The sequence below is a fragment of the Sander lucioperca genome, chromosome 21 (genome assembly GCF_008315115.2).
Source record: "Sander lucioperca isolate FBNREF2018 chromosome 21, SLUC_FBN_1.2, whole genome shotgun sequence".
NCBI lineage: Eukaryota > Metazoa > Chordata > Actinopteri > Perciformes > Percidae > Sander > Sander lucioperca.
This window is the reverse complement of record NC_050193.1, coordinates 4390057-4410798: the sequence shown is the minus strand read 5'-3', so window position 1 is coordinate 4410798 and position 20742 is coordinate 4390057. Positions and strand designations below refer to the sequence as shown.

Genomic DNA, 20742 nt, shown 5'->3' with positions numbered 1-20742 from the left:
ATGTTCCCTCTAGTTCTGCCAGGACGGCAAAGCAGGCAATTAAAAGCCTCTTTATCTCAAAATTCTGGGTACAATTACTGTTCTACTGAGTCTCCTAAAAACAGATTTTAAAGACACAAGGTTATATTTAGTCAAGAATTTAATTTGTTTTCATGCAGGTGTTTGTTGAGACATTATTTAGGATATATTTATAATGATAATAGTAATTATTAAAACTAATTTGTAGAGATCAGTCTGTTCAGTCTTTACTGCTATGCTATGCTATGCTATGCTATTAGCTGCTCTGATCTTTCACAAAATTGTAATTTTTAGCTGTAGGTTTATTAAGAAAATGAGAGGAATCAATGGAATATCTTAATAGAAATCCACATAAAAAAGGTGCAACATATTTTGTGATCATATGCTCTGAAAAATCATACAGAATGTGTCAATTTTGAACAAAATGCCAACCATGTTATTAACTTTTTGCATTAGATAAACAATTTGAATATGATGCATGTTAAACCAACCTGTTTAAAATGTGTTAGATTTTCACCTGATGTTTGGTGTACTGTGAATACAGTATAAGCAATGATTGATATGCTTTGATGTTGGGCAACATCAGACAGGGTGTGTCCCTATGCTGCTCTCATACAGCCCCTGCGGAAAAAAAAACTGCTCACTTTTGTCTCTGTTCAAATCTTAATTTTGCTTCAAAATGATCCTCCTGAATCCATTGCAAACAGAGCATGCCTTGGATTGTACACATGCACAAAAAACATAATTTTGTATTAAAAACAACACTTTTCTAAACTCAATCAGCACACACACACACACACACACACACACACACACACACACACATACATACACAAATAGCTTCATCAAAAAGGTTTATTTTTATTCCTCAGAATACAGTGTCAAGGTAAACACAGACGTGTGTGTTTTATTAAGCTTGTGTGCCCTCGTCCTCCGGGTGAGTCATGCTTTGATTTTCATTTCTAAAGATGCCATTTTAAAACCGTATGCTGTAGAAACAGACAGAGGCGTCGGCTATAAAGGGGGGTTATTGCCACATGGATTTATAAACAAACTAAGCAGATTTACTGAGGGGTAATACCCAGGTATACAGACACATGTCAGCAACAACAAAACTGTTAATTCATGTGTGTTGACTGTATTTAAAACAGTAAACGCTTGAGGTGGAGGGATGAATTCTGCTGCTGGGACACATGACAGAAATACTGGTTAGGAGGGGTCTCTAGTGAGCCTGCTGGCCCAGGGGTGTGAAGAGCTTATCCCACACCTCTACCTTCATGATGGCATTGCCCAGTGGACTCATTGTGGCCTTGATATCTAGATAGTTTCCCACATAATTGATTCCTGATCCAATGGCTTCCTCCCTGACAAACCCATGTTCCTGCTGGTTCTTCTCGTAGTACATTTCTTTGTACAAATCCTTATCACAGTTACGGCCCTTTTTATAGATACCCACTGAAAACCAGTTCTTGTACAGGTTGTAGTCCCATGGAACTGAGAACATGATGGCCAGAGTCTCAATGTGGTCGTTCTGAGTTCTCTCGAAAAGGTCGTAGGTCAGCACACCAATGCTGCCGGTTGCTTTTCCGCCGGACTTGGTGAAAGTGCAGACCTCTGTCTTTAGTGGGCGCACTGTGGGTTGAGGTGGATTGTATGTCTCCCCATTCTCAAGGTACACCCTACACAAACAGACACATATATTACACATTTTCTTTTGCATCTATGTAATACATTTCTAACAAGCCTGAAAAATAAAGGACAAAACAGTCAGGGCTTACCTGGGGTTGATGAGGCAGTAGTTGGTAGTGACATTTACAATTTCAATGGTAACGCTTCTCTTGCTGTTCACATCGGCTGCTACAGCTTCAGCTGACTCCGTCATGTTGGAATGGGTGTGAGATCGGCTTGTAAAACAAAGGTAATTTAGGTGTTAGGTGTAACCATCTGAACCGAACGACATAGCAGCTGTGACAAGCACTTCCCTCCACTCCTAAACACACTGGGAATCATGACAATCCCCTCTGCTCTGCTGACTTGCTGTATTGGCATTACACTCACCTTCAAAAGTACACATGAACAGGCACTGGGTATGAATGATGCATTTCAAAAAGGCTATTGAGATTTCAAAAACATTTGTGAACAATCAGAGAATAACCTTAGACTCCCGTTGCCTCATTAGTTATTACAGCACTAAGGAGCATGTGATAATGCAGTTAGAGTAAAAACTCTAGAGAAAATGATCACCCTTTTTATCAACAGATATACGATACACATCAAACAAATGCCCCATCAGGCTTCTGTATGTCTCTACAAATATCTTTTTTAATTTACATATTTATTTTGTCTCAAGTCTTTTTTCCCAAATGTTCTAAGTGACCTACCTGCTGAGAACTTCTGTTGATGCTACCAAGTCCCAAAATGGGAAAAGTTACCTAGAAGGGAGGCGCCTGTATGTTTTTTTTTTTATAAACAAGGATGTATGCCATCACCCAGGAAACCCTCCCACTTGTAACACAACCCCAGTTGGACAGCACACACCCTCTTTTAACACAGAAGAACAAATTTTCTTGTGTTTTCTCCTGTGGGATAAAACTGCCACACCCTAGCCCGTGGCAGAGTTGAACAGTTTGCAGCGGTTTCTTATTGGATACTGACCTCTTAGGTAAGCCAGGATGATTCGCTCAGCACACTTATTTTCTCCTACAAGATTGTGGCTACATGGACTGAGGTGGTTTTGAATATCTCATTCCTGTGGTATTGTGCAACAGAGACAAAAGCAAACTGAACAAGTTGAGACAGACATCGGTACTGGTTCTTTACTTTTATTCTTTCTTTGGTTGAAACTCTTGCATTTCAAATACCACACAAGATCTGCACACATTAGAGCAAGATGGAGAGTGTGACAGTCAGTGAAGAACAATATTATCATGCCAATTAAAAAAACATCTATGCACATATTCCATCTGTTGCTACTCATTAGAATTGGATGGATCCAGCTAAGAGATTAAAACATGATTACTGTTCATCAGTAATAATGAAAGCATACTGAGTGAAAACATAACACACACAACACAAACATTGGGTTTGAATGTTTTATTACCATTATCAATGACAAAGGGAGTGTACAATATACATTAGCCCAAGAAATAGCTAATGGGAAATCCATGAGCTTGCTGTCAGATATTGATATCTTTCAGTGGACACAAAATACAGATGACAGCAAAATCAGTCTTCCTCTCCTCTGGATGGCAACATGCAGCAGTAGTCAAATCAAATGAAGTATATTTGTTGGGTACAAAAGTAAAACAAAACATAAAGGCAGAACACCAGCAGACTCTTAGCGACCCATTTTATCATACAGCTCCACTTTAACAATGGCTTTGCCAATAGAAGACATTGTGGCTCTCAAATCGACATATGTAGCTTTATATTCCAGCCCACAGCCGTGTGTCTCAGAGCGGGTGAAGCTACTGAGATCTTTCCCATCATACAGCTGGTTGTACAGATGTTTGTCACAGGCACGGGAATGCTCAACCACACCCACAGCCAGCTTGTTCTTGTACAGGTTGTGGTCATAGGGCACAGAGAACATGATGACCAAGCGCTCGGAGCAAACTCGGCTCTGCATATGGAACAGGTCGTAGGTCAGCAGGCCAACAGAGCCCGTGGCAGTGTTGTCATCCTTAGTAAAGGAGCACACTTCGGTCTTGGTGGTGCGAACCGTAGGCTGGGGCGGGTGGTGACAGAAGCCGCTTGACATGTATACCCTATACAAGAGAGCAGGAGACAAATCCTTACCACTACTTCCCAGACTTTTGATGAAAAAAACAGAGTTTTGCAAGTTTTGTTGGAGATTGTCAGTGTACTTCTCGAGTGTTGGGCTTTCCAGGGTACCTGAACTACCTCATACTGATGGATGGAGTGTGACTGTGCAAGTACTGCTGTGGACTTCTAAGCAACAGTGAGTGTACCTGCATGTAATGTGCAATGAGGCAGTGTGTGTCACCACATGATGGATAGGTGGATGTTTTTAGCAAAGTGATGTCACATGTGAAAACCACCCATCCAAGATATGGTCTGTCCTGTCACAGCTAGATAAATGTAGAAGTGTGGTAGAAATTCCAATAGACGTGGGTCTTTTAAATTTATTTTATTGTTTTGTTTTATTAATTTTCCCTTTTTTATCAGAAGTGAATGAAACTGACAGATTTTATTGTTGAGGAATAGGCAGCGACCAAATCTAATAATGTATGATGCATGTTAAATAGATAGTATACTGACATTTCACTTGCAATATCATTGAGCTTTACTTTGAATGAAGTACAGTATAACCATAAACAGACGTCTTATGCTTATGCGATCTGTGCTTTTTCTATGACTTTTAGAGAGAAAAAAGTAGTGGATACTTCAATTATTTGAAATGACTGCATACTAATGCTGTAAACAGGCATTGCAATCTCAAAGCACTTCAAAGCAGTGCATTAAGCCTTTTGAAAATGAATACTTCTCCCTGGAACCAATCGAACTTGAGTACACACAGGCCGATAGCAGAAGCTTATCTTTAAGTGCAGAAAACAATGTTCATGCAGGTGACAAAAGACTAAGCTAACCTGCACTGAACTCTAATTTAGAGTGTTTTTTAAAAGTGTTTTATCTAAAAGAAAAAAGTTACATAAAAATTACATTTTTTTTAGTTTTTCATAAATTATCTTTGCATGAGGTCATTCAATAATTTGTACTTCGTCTTTATCCAATCCACTTTGCTCTAAGATGTTATGTTTATTTAATCACTTTTGCATGTATTAAATTGGTAAATACAGTTACAGACTTACTTGGGGTTGATGAGGCAGAAGCTACCGCTGACATTGGTTATTTCTATGGTGCAGTTTCTGTTGGTGGTAAGAGTGGCTGACACAGCTTCTGCTGTTTCTGGCATCTTGGCTCCAGGACTGAAAGCTTAGAGCAGTATATTTGCAAACAGGTCACCATTCAGCAGGTATTGTGCAGTATGGAAATGGATACTTTCCTTTTTTATAAAAGACATAAAAACAAGTTTTTAGTTCTTAAATCATGGAAGATCAAAAGAAATATATAAATCTTTTATTCTTGTAAAAACAAATTACCCTTTTATAACCAAACTAAGCTAATTTTCTTTACTCTGGATTACAAAACTACTGAATTTATGTAAAATGTGAATATAGCTTATATGAGAACTGTTATTAACTGAGAGTACAGGATAACCAATACACAGATTACATGTACTGTAAATTATAATCTTGCTATAAATAGAAGAAATTATATTCACCTTTTGGAGGTAAATGCACTAGTTGTGTTAGGTAGCAGAGTCAAGTTTCCTTTTTCCCAGATCCTGCAGAGAGGTGGAGAGCCTCCCCTGTGTGATTACATCTCCACAGAGCTTGTTCCAACACAAACACAGGCGTGTCCACAGTGAAGTGAGCAGCATACACCATCCCTTATGGAAAATTATATCTCAAAAAGAGGCACTTGGGCCACCTGTGATCCAGTGATCACAATATAAAGTAATGTGTTTTAATAATGCTAATTAGGTGAATCATTAAACTAATTCATATATTAACTAGACATGTGTGTCAGCATTTGCCTTCACATCAGACATGGGTGGTACTGATATCACTCTGTATGTTGAACGTGAATGTATTGTACTGTATTGTATTGAATGTATTTTACTTTACAAAAGTGTAACTTAATGCAGCCCATTGTTGTGAAATCGTATCAGATTGTTTAAACCTTATTCCAATTGTTATTCTTTAGTTATTTTATTAGTTTAACTGATTTCATTAAATTTTTCAATGAACTCCCCTCTTTGCTCTTATTGGACCCTTTGGAGCTCAGTTCAGTATATTTCATAAAGTTCCTTAAGGACCATTTCATATTCTGACTTGCTTAGAATGTAACCTCAATCCCTCAGGCATTGTTCAACTGATTACTTGTTGTTGCAGGTGATGGCTAGCGACAGATTCCTGCGGGAACCTCCCAGCATCAGCCACAAATTTCAACACACACATATTTTACTGCCGACTCTGCTCCTACTGGAGTGTAGAGTAGAGGAGATACTCCCTTCTTCCATGCAGGAGCAACTTCCAAAAGCAATGCATTATGTAACACATCATGGTATACTACAGTGTTATATTTATCCATACAATTATAGGGCCTTTCCAATTAAGTATGCTTTGCAAACTTAATGTGTTTTGAGATGTGTTCATTATTCCACCAACCAACCATTATGGCAACTGTGCTATATCACACATCAGGTGCCTGGAACTTGATTTAAATCCTTTAACTCCAAGGATTGAAGTCACCAGATGGCACCAAACATGCACTTACATGTTATTACACAGACATTGTCAGTTAATGTTTGCTTTCTCAGCCAGTGTCTGTGGAAGGAAATCTCTGACAAACATTACATATTCAGCATGCCCTTCATTATGTCTTGTGAAAAGGGCATGGCTGCATTTAAATAGTTGTAGGTGCCAATACTATATATCAAGAGCTTTATAAGTCTACTGGAAAAGAATGAAATAGAACTGATTTAAACAGACTCAAATTTCCATTTTTTGCATCATTAGCAGTAAAAATTCAGAAATCTTGACAGATTTTCACATCACAGCCTCACAGGCCCCTAGAACCACAGAACCACGGTCTTGGGTTGTATTTTTTTAACTACACTTTAATGTATTTGAAATGCAAAAAAAACAACCATAAAAAAAAACTTTCTACTTACTACAAGAAGTGGGCATCCTCTATTCTGTAACACAAAATCACCTATTCAGTCTCACATTCAACCATCATCAATTGATTTATGTTAGAATGGAATTAAATTCCCTCCTCATTTTTATTAAGCAAGTGTGTAGAGGTAGTGTTATCTTTGCAGTTTGTGAGAACAGTTGGTAAGAGGCAATTAAAAGTGACACAAAGACAGAATGTCAGTAATCTCTATACATAGGTTATTGTGGCTTTTAAAGTGTTATGGTGACAAAGATAAATGTATGCTAAAGATGAAACCGTATTTAATTATAGAGGCTTGCGGTACAGTATCTCAACCTCATGTCACTCAGGTCGCTTTTCTAGTCTGTTAGACGCCTTTACTTACACCCTGTTTTATATGAGAAAAGTAACTATCAGGTTAATGGTTTGCTGAAACTGACATCATACATTCCTTCTGTCAGAATCATGTGGATTATTGTAGATAGGTTGTAGCAGCTACCATTAACCCCACACTGGAGATAAAGCTGAACAAATACAATATTTAATATCACTGAACACTCTGTTTCCATTAGATTGATTGTTTACACTTTTTTTTTTTATCTATTCAGCCTTGAATAAACTGTAAAGTAAAATGTTACATCAGCATGATGTCACCTGTGAAGGCTTTAGTGCACTGAAAATAGCTGTGCCATGGACTACAAGTTAATCAACCTATAGTTGATTGACTTGATAAACAGTGAGTATGCCTGATCTTAAAAGCAAGAGTTGAGAAGAATTAGTTTTATGCACACAGTAGATAATTCTTAATGCCCTTCTCTGAAGACGAAACACAGGGACAAGATTAGTTGGATGAGTACTTCCCCATACAGTAGTAAATGTAAGGATAAACCATAGAATAATATAAATATTAGGTATAGAGAACAAATGGCAGTGAATAGGTCATCAGCACGAGTAAAGCAACTGTCACAACACAAAGTGACAATCGCTCATCCACAAGAAATAGGTGGGGCTGGACGTTTGGTTAGTACTGACTACTTGCAGGGCTAGCCAGTAGGTGAAGTGCTTACATGCTAACCGTCAATTTGCTAGCTGGTCCGGATGGGCTATGTTCTAACGTTTCTAACGGTCAGTGAGCAAACTCATGGTAACTGGATAATCTGGATAATCTTTATAATCGGATATCTGCATATTAATTATATGAATTGCCTTATTGCACGATTCAAATATTCATAAAAACTTGCCATTTTTTTGCGTGTAACGTTAGCTTGCTAGCTCGGAGGTTGTTCTTGTTGTTTCCCATAGCGAAAGGATTTTCCCACAGAGATAGCAGCAGGAACGGGTCTGGCAATGTGCTCCGTTGATCCAGACTAATTGACACTCATAGGCAATGAGAAGCAGGTGTGACGGCAGGTGATTTATCAGGTGACCGACTGGGGACACCTAGTGGGCATGTGTGGAATAGCATTGAAACAGCAGGCGATGTTAGTAAACAGCTAAATGAATCAGATGAAGAGTAGCAGGGATGAGGAGGATGGAGCAGCTGTTGCTATGACAATGTCAGTAAATCATGCACAAATGATTATGATAGCATGTAATAATATGTGTAGAAATGTGAGACTGTCACAGGCTTTCTAATCTGGTTTATGTTTATTTGTCCTCAGATCAGGTGCAATTTTCATGACTGATTCACAGCACAAAGAAGTAGCCTCAACAAAAACATGAGGACAGTCTCCTTCACTCATTTGTATCAGGGACGTCAAATATGTGTACCTAATATACCACTTAAAAAATTATGGATTTTAGAGAATCTGTATTTTAATACCCAAAGGTGATAATTTGCAACCACACTGATTCGTAGTGGGAGATTATATCAGTTTCACTAAATTATTTTATCGTTCTCAATTTTCAATTTACATGTTTAGAACTTGACCGTGTGGCATTTATTAGAGCATTCATTTTTTACAGCCTATCAAAACAATAAAACACACAAACACAAATACCACCAATCTGCAGGAATGCCCTGCTTGTTCTAGATAGGAGGCAGTATAATAAGGAAGTCTGGTGCCTCCCAGCTCCTCTGTCCATTATCAGATACACAGTAAAGCCTTGTCATCCAGTGCTTGATGTCTGATTTCTTTTTTCCCTTTTCCCAAAAACACTCTTTTACTAACAAATGTAATATCGACATTATGTAGCTCTGAGATATAGAATGGGCCACTTAGGACGTTTGAAAACAACCATGATCGTAAATTGCTCCTGTGGCGCTAGCTTAGGCAGACCGATTTTAGATTGATATGACTTTGTACTACAGCATGCATTGGTCATTGCATTTGTGCTGCTCTATGATTGTGTGGAGACATTGCACAAGGTTTACACAGCGGACATTCATAACCTTACAGATTTAAATGTTTTTTTCTTTTTAAATCAAGTATGAAAAGTGAGTTTTGCTTTTGTTAAACACTAATGCCACATCTTTCACAGACATGTTCATGTTCCATTAAACCTTTTTTCTGCACTGCATATATAGTCAACAACTTTGCAGCTCCAATGATGTGTAACATTAGTGACATCTCTCTCTCTTAAAAAGCACACTTCCTGTCCTTAATCTCTTTATTTCTGCTGTAACACCTGGTAATTGTTTGTTATCCTGATGCAGTGCTTTTATAGTTTCCACTCTTTAGACCAATCATTTTATAAAACAGTGCCATCCCAAGCTTCATATATGGGTCATTTGTATTGTTAATGTGTTAACAATTAACTTGTCAAACGTATTAAAAATGTTCTCCTCTTTAAGAAACACTCTCCAGCACATGAGCTATCCACTGTTTTTCCACATTTTGTATGTTTGCTTAACAAATTAAGTTGTGTCCAATATACAACATGGAAAACACAGCATGATGTATGTAACAACACAGTTGTGGTCTTGATCACAATACTGTTTACTGCTTTGGAATTATTTTCATACCATTTTCATAATGGTATGGCATTTATGAAAAGAACATATACTGTAATACCTGATGAAAAGGTCAAATCACTGTGGTTTGTTTGCCGCAGGAATGCTGTATTTCATTATATTTTAATTTCAAAGGTCTGAGGGAGTCATTATTAGAATGAACAATATTGTGTAATGTTTTTGATAATAATAATAACCTTGCCAGGTTAATCAGTATAAAATTGAGATATGGTTACCCCATTAACTGTCTGAAAATGTAAAAGGTAGAAGATGATACATGAAGATGATGAAGATGATTTACTTTGATTCCCCCTATTTAGCAATGTAGGGGAGTATGTACACATTTAATAAATTGTTTTGAATGCAGTTGTATGTAGATATAATAATATTCCAAATGTTTATTAATGTACAGTATTTGTCAACAATTATAACTTCTTCTATGAAGACATTTTATTTTATTACAACTATGTTTTGCTATTGTCATTCATTATTTGTTCATACACCAGCCTCCACAGGTGCCTACAGAAGGAGTTCTCCTGCTGCTTAGACCTACATTATAGTGTGTTGTACACCCGTGTTAAATAGGGAGACTTAAAGTTGTTCATTGGGATGGCCAATGTTGTTCAGGTGCTGTGAAAATGGAGGCCTGAATGTTTTCAATATGTTTTATTTGTTTATTAAGTACTTTAGCTAAGGCCAGATTCAATTAGTAAGTGGGAGCAGCAGTTATTTTAAGTTAAGTTTAAGTTATGTTAATACTCATTTGGCAAATGAATGACTCATATATGTGAACGTATGTTCTCTGTTGCACATCAAGAATAGAAATGTCATTTATAGGTTACCTATACACAATAAACAGCATCGCACTTCATTTATGGTTCAATAAAATGGTTCAATACTGTTGATGTGATCTGTTATCTATCGTACTGTATTTGCATTTGTGAGAGACAAATCTTTATTTCATTTCAATAAAGTCCATTATATTTTATATTATTTATTTCATTGCATTTTATTCGTGTTATTCATCTAGTAAGTTATTTAGACGTCATTTGAGCACCACACTGTTCTTATAGCAATGCCTGCTGTTTGCATGCCTCTCTTCATGTGGCGGCAGAATAAGATTTTACAAGGTTATATTTATTGTGATTTACTGGAGCCTTGCATTTATATAGTTATTTATAGTAGCTTTATGAGAAAGGCATGTAAACGTTTTAATGTAAACTATGAAGTAGAAAAGTCTTTATCAGTGGATCACATATTTTTGTTGGGGGGCAGGATTTGGCCCACAAGGCCCTATTTGCCTAACACTGCAATTTTAAATTTTAACCAATAACCTCGTTTTCATGCTTTTAACTATGTCTGGAACAAACAAGCACGCAAACAAAAAGATCAAATGATTTGTGTAGTTGGCATTGCATATTTAACAGCTGCACATTTTCCATGTGAACATTTCGTGTTAGCAGGTTTGTTTGAACATGCATACAATAATCAGAAGAAGAGAAATTAATTTTATTCAATTGAATACTTTTATTTATTTCCTACATACACAACATGACCACTTCAGATTGTCTCGTGAAACCCTGCATGCTTAGACTCTAGAAATGTCATGGTTCAAGGCAGCATTGCTCTGGATTTTATGAACCATTTACAGTTTCTCAAAAGTAGAAATGTAAAATGCCAGACAATCAGATACTGCAAGCTAGATCCAATCACTGAATATAAATACCTCTTTTTTTTTTATACATCATATTACCGCAGCATAAACTCTTACAATTTCATCAGCCTTGAGAATGGAAGATTCTGATTAATTCCTTCAGTCATCAAATGGTCTTCAAAGGTAAAGGTTCTCAAATGTGGGGTAATGGGTGGGGGGAAGCGGAGGGGGATTATGCAAACTTCACAGTGATTAATTTTGGCCTGAGACGTATCTCCACTGATGGTAGCCGGGAGAGGAGCATATTGATTGATTGCTGCAGGAGGCGTGAGGTTCTGCACATTTACTTTTTGATGAATAGGCTGTCAGGGACACGAACAACCAAATATGGCTCCGTAAATGAATGTTTAAGCGATTATGCTATAAGTGTAAATATTACACATCCATTAAGGAGGATTACATTTGGTGCCACTTTGAAGAGGGGAGGAAATAAAAGGAACAAGCCCGCAGAATATCCCACAGCAGAGTAGGTGCATGGAGAAATGTGGTTTTAATCTGCATGTTTAATGTTTTAGAATTCTAAATAGGAAAGTCCTTGACATTAATCTGTGTGTCCGCGAGTGTCTGTGCATGCATGCGTCCAAGTGTGTATGTTTATGTAGGCTGGTGTGTGTTTCCAAGAGGGCAAGGACTGAAGATAGGGGCTTTAAGTTGACAGAGCATGCCAGTGCATTCACCCGCTCAAATTACCACGCGCAATGAAATGCATCCGGTGTTGCACTGGAAGTGAGAGTGGGAATAAACGCCTGCTTCAAAGATGATTTGTGCTCACTGCGGATTAATTCTCCCTCCTAAGAAAAATCAATAGCACCGTGTGCAATAGGAATACATTTGTGTCACCTCATGGGGACAGGGAAGTGAAAACAGCTCAGAAGGTTTAGACAATACACATCAAAATGACAAAAAACCAGCTAACAACTAAACTGGCTAGAAGGCTCATTCTGGAGAGCCGCCAGTAATTAAGGACTCTCTCTCTCTTTCTCTCTCAGTATCCCTCTCCATCACAGCTCAACAGGAATTAAATACATTTCTCCAAAATAGCACTTGTGTAATCTTTAACTTTTGAAGCTTCAGCATTTGATAACTCAAAATATGCAAATATATTCATCATTCATGGTTCAAGTAAGCACTTTCCATCTCATTTTTGTCATGCAATCCCTTACAGTCGATCATTGTATCAGTAATCTATTTAAAACATAGACGGGCTATTTTGCTTGATTTATAATCATTTGTGGAGCGCATTTTATGACATGCGGATGCCTGTAAACACAACCCGCTGTTGGTCCACTGGGAGAAACCCAGTGTGTGTTGTTTTTATTTTCTCAACAGCATGTCAAAAGACTGAAATGAAAATAAATCTGTTAGGCTCATTGTGGGCTCATTCTGCCACAATTCTGCTAAATGTGAATATTTAATGCTTTTTCTGTCCTTCAACAGCTTGCTATGTTTTCTGAAAAACATCTTGACTTTTGCCCACATTTGGGACAATATCTGCATCATGCAAACATGCTGTATCACAGAGTTTGCCATACATTTCCATAACCCCAGACAGAACGTCCTCATCCTCGCATTGACTAAATGATCAACACCAGGGCCTCTGTTTGCCACTGATCTTTTGAAGAGAAGACGGACAAGAGATCAATAAACTCCCACCCTCCATCCCATCTGTAGGCATTGGCTTTTCTTCGGTTCACCCCCCACTCTCCCCCTCTCTTTCCCCAAATCGTCACTCTGTCATCACATCCTCCAACAGCCCTCATGCAGCCTCTCTGACGGCTCGATCCTCTGACTTTCACTCGCACACCCACAACCTGCTTTTTAAGAAATATAATCCCATTGATCCAAAACCCGATGGGAAGCGTTGATCTGTAAACAGACGAGTGCTCAATAAGAGCTGCCCAGTCCTCTAGAGAGGAGATGGAGGGATGGTGGGTATTAGGTATTGGGGGGGGGGTTCAAGCTGCAGCTGGTACTGGAGAGGTGTGCTTGTGAGAAGGGCTGCGCTGCTGTGAGAGGAGAGAAAGTGGTGGTGGCGGCAGCATCAATTATCAGTTTTATTGCTTTCTTGTCTTGTTGCTGGCTGCCATCGCCCCTCACCTGGCCCTCCTTTTCACGGTAAACCTCGCTCACATCCTCGCCGCAGCCTCACTTCTATGTTCTAGCCTACCCATGCAATTAAAAGTCTGCAGCTCAGGTTGTGAACAGATGAAAGGTGTGACATTTTGCTTTTGACTGACGATGAATTCAGAGTGACGGGCCGGACAGAAGCATCCAAGCACGGATATGGATTTATTTTTTCCCCCTTATGTTTCCACTCTCCCGCCACAACCCCTCCTCTACGCCCTCCTCCTGCCTTCCATGCTGTCTTATTTTGCCTCTTTCTGAGGTAATGGGGCCGAGCTGTAAGGGAGTGTGCCTCACACCCCACATGACAGTTTAAAAGGGCACAAAAGCAATGGATGACTTTTTACTCTGTTTCCATGGTTATTTTCTTTCTTTTAACCCTTTCTCTTTTTTACCTTTGATTAAGTGAGTGGGTCAAGGTCATTTGTCACTGAGAGAGTGAGGCACAGACTCTCTAGCCAGATGGAGGGTTTTTCGCTTGGTGATGTGTGAATAGTACAAAATTAGGATTGTTTTCGGCCGTTACATTTTTAGTACAGTCAGAGGTGTCATTTCTACAGTGGGCGAGACGGTTCAACACAAATACAAAAGCTACAACACAAACACAAAACTGTAAACCTTTGATGTAAATTTACAGCTAAAATCTCACAGTATCTTACTGTTTTAATGTTATACAGGATCTGTAAGTGGCAATGCATTTTGGGAGGAAATAATGATATTACAGCACTATCTGCAGAATGTTGCAGATTACAGATATTTACTGTTAATCGCAGTGCATCTCGGAAAAAATAAAGAAAAAAGCGGGAATTAGCTACTTGAAATATTTATTTTTCTCACCAGTCTATTTTAAGACATGCAGCACATTTCGCTGTTGCTACTCTTTCCAAATTATGCTTTAAGGGAAAAAAATGCGTGATTAGCAGCTAATAATTAGTGAGATCATATTTATAACAGGATATAACTTATGGCAGAGTGTGTCTATTCTTTGTGTGTGTGTATGTGTGTGTGTGTGTGTGTGTGTGTGTGTGTGTGCGCGTTCGGGGTTATATAAGGTATTTATTGCATTTTTGTTATGTTTTTTCTTTGTAGATGTCTGCCACTCCAGCCATGATACAGACTGTCCCGCTGCCTGAAATCCCAAGTTTAATATGTCTTGGTAGGTAGTTTGTGTGGCAGTCTAGTACCACAAATGAGACAAAGGGTTAACACACAGCTCATAAGCATACATTGCCAAATTCATTATTATATCATATTTTTAATATTACAGTCAATATTACAGAGCATTAACAAAAATATGTTAATCATTTAAGTTTTATTTAGATAGCCACATTATAGTTAAGGCTGGGGGAAAATACACTGATGTAAAGTCATCAGGCTTTGTATTTGTTGGGTAAAGCCCCAATGCCATAGATAAAACTAATATTATTTTTATATCTTTAGTCACCAAAGTATAATTCTACCATAGTCAATACGTATGAAGACATACAATCAAATTCAAACATATTCAAATTCAAACACAACAAAGAGTACATACATATGAAAATACAAAGATTTTTGAACAACATTGCTTATTTGTGACAATCACATAGCGACAGTAATCATTACTAGCAAGGAACAATATTTCACTTACTCTACTTGCTCCGTTTGTCAACAACATGCTCACTTCCGTTGTCACTCAGTTCTGTTGTCACTCCTTCCATTGTCGCTTATATATTTGTGTTGTGGCTTTTGTATTAGTGTTGTAGCTTTTGCGTTTGTGTTGTGGCTTTTGCGTTTATGTTGTAGCTTTTGTGTTTGTGTTGTGGCTTTTGTGTTTGTGTTGTGGCTTTTGCGTTTGTGTTGTAGCTTTTGCGTTTGTGTTGTAGCTTTTGCGTTTGTGTTGTAGCTTTTGTGTTTGTGTTGTAGCTTTTGTGTTTGTGTTGCGGCTTTTGTATTTGTGTTGAACCGTCTCGGCCACCGTATGTTTCAGTCGCTTTACCTCTTCCATCTAAACTGTACTTGGGTTAACCCAGACCACCTCTAGCCACATGTGTGGTACTCCTATGCAGTAATGGCTTTTTTGTGGACAGGTTATTGATCTTGAGTATACCTAGCTTTAGAGCGTCACTTCCAAATGGAAACATTCAAGAATGACCATAAAATACTGCAGAATAAGGCGGACATCCAAGTTAGTCCCAACTTGAAAATTCCCAGAACTAACACGATTATTTGCATACTAATTGTGCATTAACACTAAATGTATTCAAAGTCAAAAACTGCTGTCATATCAGATTTTTTTTCCGACTGCAAATTCACAAATGCACAAATTCAATGCAATTTTTTTCCTCACTAAAGAGCCATCAGACAAACACCTTGTTAACCTTGATAACATTTTCTACTGATCAATCAAGACTGAGATGTTACGGCCATGGATAAAAATAAATATTTACAATTATAGTAGTGGTATAGGTACAGTAGTGGTGTAGCAATTCTAATGTAAACATACTATTTTGACAAACAATCTGGAAAGTTTATTTTTATTAATTTATTAAAACAACAACAAATCTGCAGGAAAAAAGTGCAGGCTGATCTATGCGCTGATCTATACTCAGATGTCGGGACATTAACGGACAGCCCACAGTATTGATTGGAAAAATCCACAGAACCAACAGTGGCCTTAAGGTCAAAGGCATTTTCTTGCTAATGACCTGTAAAACAAACTGTACAGTTTAAAGGTGGCGTCAATACTGACACCTTGAACTCTTCTAACACAGGTCCCTAACAAAGTGTGCGCCCACATAAAAACTCTCCATCTCTGGATTCTTTAATCCAAAACCAATCAGACCATGTGCAGTAACCACGTGAATCATGTGTGTGCAGAATGCAAAGTGCTGCTTGCAAACATCATTACAATGAAACTCAGGCAGCTACAAGAGGACAAGGTACACGAGAGAAGCTCTGTTCCTATCTGCATACCTCTCTCAACATCTGCTGGACTGGTATTTAAAGAGTGAGCGTGTACAGTGTGCATTCTTGCTTTAAGTATGCCTTCAACACCAACAGCCAATCCACACATTCAGCCAAACCCTTCCTACCAGTCCTACTTTGGCTCACTGCTTCTCGAAATGTCACAAATAAGCCACATATAATGCATACACAGAGATCAGCTGGTCTTATTTTGCTCTAAAATGGGGTTAGATATGCAAGGTGCATGCTGTGCACACATGGACAGTTATTGTTTTCAGTTTGATCCATGACCTGACACACAATGGGCAATAATAAGCTTTTTAATTCATAATTAAGCAGAGACAAAAACAATCTCCCTTGGTATACACATGCCATACACAGAATGCAAGTTGTATGCAAAAATAGTTTCTGTCAATTGAATTAATGGACAAATCACAAGTGGCAAGCCATCCATCAGACACTAACATGACCAGTCAAGTCCATCGATTGACCAATGTTCCCAGTCAGCAATAATCAGGTGACTCTCAAGCTACAAGCATATCAAGCTTCAGATCCAAACACAGTGTCCCACTTTCTGAGGGTAACAGAAAATAATTTCCATATGGGCAAGGAATAGCAGAAAAATATCTTTTAACAGAAGTAAAGGTTGAAAATATAGTAGACCGATCCAAGAAGTGCTGGCAAAAAGCAAACCTGACTCATCAAACAAATGTGCAGTACTATTATCACATAATTAGAACAACAACAAATTATCATTTAATGTGAGAGGTTTATCAAACATGTGTTTTGTTTGTTTGGAAAATGACTAGAGTTTAGCTAAACATGTAAGTTATCCAGAAAAGATTATTTCACATAAGAGCAGAAGCCAAAAAAAACAGATTTTCTCCCAAATCTGAGCTCAATTTGGATATTTCATTATTGTGGGTGTTGAGCCAGCTGTAACCCGCCTTTATTGCTGTTTATTGTTCTGTCTTGAAAAATATTGTTGTTCTGCTCTTACTAGTATGACGTATAGGTGTCTGGCTGTCCTGCATTTGATGTGTGGAAATCAGTCCATTTGATTACTTTTATTTGTCTTTGAGTCTTTTTCTTTTTAGTTTATTTTGGGAGCCAGCATAGTCCCTTTTCTACTTTTTTCATGTACTTAACTCAAATCAACACAATGGGTATCAGTCCAAAAATGCAAGCATGGGAATGGAGCAGCCTTTTAGTGCCATTATCATTTAAATCTGGCCATTTTGCTGGTAGGATTTGGTGGTGCAGATTTGGGTCATTTGAGCTGAGAATCAGCTGAAGTAAGCAGCACTAAGGCATGCTTTGGCCAAGTGTTGGTCCTGGGATTGATCTCAAGAGTAATCAATATACTGTACCTAAACTTTTATTTCCCATGGTGATGTCAAGTGTAATTAATCTGGCCAATTCCACTCAATTGAAATGAGTTTTGTCAACAACAAAATACTTTCTTGATATTGCACCAAAAATGCTTCTACACCAAAACCATGTGGAGTACAACTAAACTGAGGGATCATTCCTGCATGCTTGATCTCTGTGATAGTGTAATCACCTACTTAGGGCGTTTTCACACCTACCTCATTTGGTCCGTACTTTCTGACTTTTCAGTTTGATCCGAACCAAAATTAGAGGTGTGAAACCTCCCCCGGACCACGGTCCGGATCAAAAGACCAAATTTTGGTCCGATAAAAAGAGGTGGTCTCGGGCCGGACCAAACTAAACCATGGTCCGGTTTGTTTATAGTGTGAAAGCATTTTTTGGCTGGTTTGGACTTTCGGACCAAATACAAGAAGCTCTGGCAGGCTCTCCTTGTGTTACAAGACCGGGGAAGCTCCTTTAAGGAATAGCTTGGTGCTTTGTGTGTAGGCTACATGAGAGAGTGAGTGATGGTGAATGCGCTCAGAGCAGACAGTTGTCGGCTATCAGAGCAGAGAATACATCAGCAGTTTATTTATTAAGTGGTAGTAAATGTACAGTGTAGGTTTCCATTTGTCTCTGAATAAATGCTCCAGAAATAAAGTTCCCGTGTCTTGCTTCTCAACATCACAACAAAACAAAAAGAGCCGCGGCAGTAGGGGAGAGCAGCAGTCAGCTGAAAAAGCCCACCAACTATAAGTATCTGGAGACGCAGCTCACGTATGTAATGACGGCAGGACGTAGTTTTGTCACGTATAGATCTTTAGTGCGCTTGCATAACTGCAGTGTGAAACCAAACATGAACCTTCGTCTGGACCTTGGTTCGGACTTTCAGGTGTGAAAACGTCCTTAGTCATCAACAAATTACTTAAACTGCCAGGCAGACCCAAAAGTCAACTTAGCGAGGAGACAGATGGCTGGGCCAGAAAAATCATGGTCGTGCAATATTCATACATTTTAAAGTGCTCATATTGTGCTTTTTGGCTTTTCCCCTTTCCTTTATTGTGTTATATATCTTTTTATGCACATTATAGGTTTACAAAGTGAAAAAGCCCAAAGTCCCCCCCAAAGGGACTTACCATCTACCAGAGAAAACACTGTTCACAAACTGCTCCAAACAGCTCAATTGTAGTCCAGCCTTTACTTCCGTGATGAACATGCGTCACTTTGTAACACACGTTATAATGCTCGCCTAGCTGCTAACATGGCACTCCCTCATACTCTGCAACTGACAAGCTAGCAGTACTTACTGCGTATGTGCGACTCCCAACAAAGATGGTACAGAAGTGAGATGTCTCACTCTGTAGCTAAAACAGGGTGAAAAGAGGAGCTGTAAATATTAAGTCTATGTTTGAGATATGTTTTCTCTCGTTTGGTGGGTGTGTCTCGGCTCAGGTCACAGGTGATACTCAATCAGCAGAGACGTCTGTAAACTCGTGGTAATAAAACATTTAAAACTGCATCAGCGTTTAATGTTGACGTTTGTTTAAGCCATATTACATGAGAGGGTTTAATTTTGAGGTCCGAAAGGCGCATTACTGAAGTATGGGCCTCCTCAAGTGTGATATTGTGATTATACAACCAACAAAATAAGTGATCAATCTGTATTCATATTGTGGAGCAATTCGCTCTTGAAATACAAAAAACAGACAGGATTTATAGTCCCTCCCTGTTTAGTAAACCAGCCAATTTACCGTGGGATTTATCAAACTGAAGAAATCCCGCCCGCACATAAACACAAAACTGCTTTGCTAACTCCATCGTGTTGTAACTAAGACATCTGCTGAAAAAGTTATTGTATTCATTAGCATGATTGCCGTACTGTTGAGTTCACAAACATCCAAAACACCAAAGTACGAAGACATAGCGGAACAGACGCCAGCTTTTATTTTGAAAAGCCGAAGCTCGGGGACAGCACCAGCCGGGAGGGTATGAGACGGGAGAATAGACTGTATATTATTAATATGTTATGTAATTAATAATAGTAATATGAATTTAATATACAGTCTATGGAGTTCTCCAGGCTGCAGCCATACCTGACTCTAATAAAAAGGCAGAGTGCTCTCTCCCCGTGGGGTCGAAAATCCAGCTGTTCCACTTAGCTGCTCCCTCTAAAGTCTGGAGAACTTCCGTTGTGTAATCTGGATGCAGCGTTTTTTTGTTGCATTTGTTTTCTGGGTTTGTGTGCTTTTCTTTTTGCATCGTTTCATATTTGCAGCGCATTTATGTATTTGGTTGTGTTGTGTGTATTTGCAGTGCGTTTATGTATTTGGTTGTGTTGTGGTATTTGCAGCACGTTTGCTGAATGCTGTAGCCTGGGTAAACCCTGACGAACTTCCGGCAAATTTGAGATTCGCTCTGCAAGTCAGTCTGGCAAAGAGCCCATTCAAACCCATTTCCAATGTCCCCAAAATCGAGGCACCAATCACAACCGCTGAGGCGGGCTTTACACCAATCACAACCGTTGAGGCGGGCTTTACGTGACGACGATAGCACACGTAAAAAAAAACATCTCTTTCATTGCTGATTGATATTGAGAGGTTTCACCGCTCTTTAGCCACTATCCACAGCTTGTGCTGGAGAACAAAGGTGTTCAACAAAGAACGTGAGGAGATCCCTCAGAGGTAACCTCTACTCAAATGCCTGAGGCTAGAGAATAAATAAACAATGCCTTTTTACTCACTTGCCTTTTGATTTCTTTGATTGTCTTCAGTCTCCACTACACCTCCCTACAGGCTTCTGAGCTCTAACTGAAGGACTTTGATGCTGCAGGCTTTACTTAATTGTTTTGTTCACTTCAGAAAAATCATTAAGT

General features: G+C 38.7%; 2 protein-coding genes across 4 annotated transcripts; both read right to left on the bottom strand.

The window, feature by feature from the left end:
* Positions 1–859: 859 nt before the first annotated feature.
* Positions 860–2588, bottom strand: apnl (actinoporin-like protein). Its single transcript, XM_031312915.2, has 3 exons — positions 2400–2588; positions 1797–1922; positions 860–1697 (listed from the first exon to the last, which is right to left on the bottom strand). Exons 2-3 carry the CDS (start codon positions 1898–1900, stop codon positions 1241–1243), a joined length of 561 nt encoding a protein of 186 aa, XP_031168775.1. The 5' UTR covers positions 1901–1922; positions 2400–2588; the 3' UTR covers positions 860–1240.
* A 508-nt stretch (positions 2589–3096) lies between these two features.
* On the bottom strand, positions 3097–5479 carry LOC116059745 (bryoporin). 3 transcript variants are annotated; one of them, XM_031313005.2, is made up of 3 exons: positions 5324–5479; positions 4851–4974; positions 3097–3785 (listed from the first exon to the last, which is right to left on the bottom strand). In XM_031313005.2, the coding sequence occupies exons 2-3, from the start codon at positions 4952–4954 to the stop codon at positions 3356–3358; spliced, it is 534 nt and encodes a 177-aa protein (XP_031168865.1). In that variant the 5' UTR covers positions 4955–4974; positions 5324–5479; the 3' UTR covers positions 3097–3355. The 3 variants fall into 3 exon arrangements, with proteins under 3 accessions (XP_031168865.1, XP_035852973.1, XP_031168866.1); XM_035997080.1 differs by having other exon boundaries at positions 4851–4990; positions 5324–5457; XM_031313006.2 differs by having other exon boundaries at positions 4851–5044; positions 5324–5441.
* Between the last annotated feature and the right edge of the window lie 15263 nt (positions 5480–20742).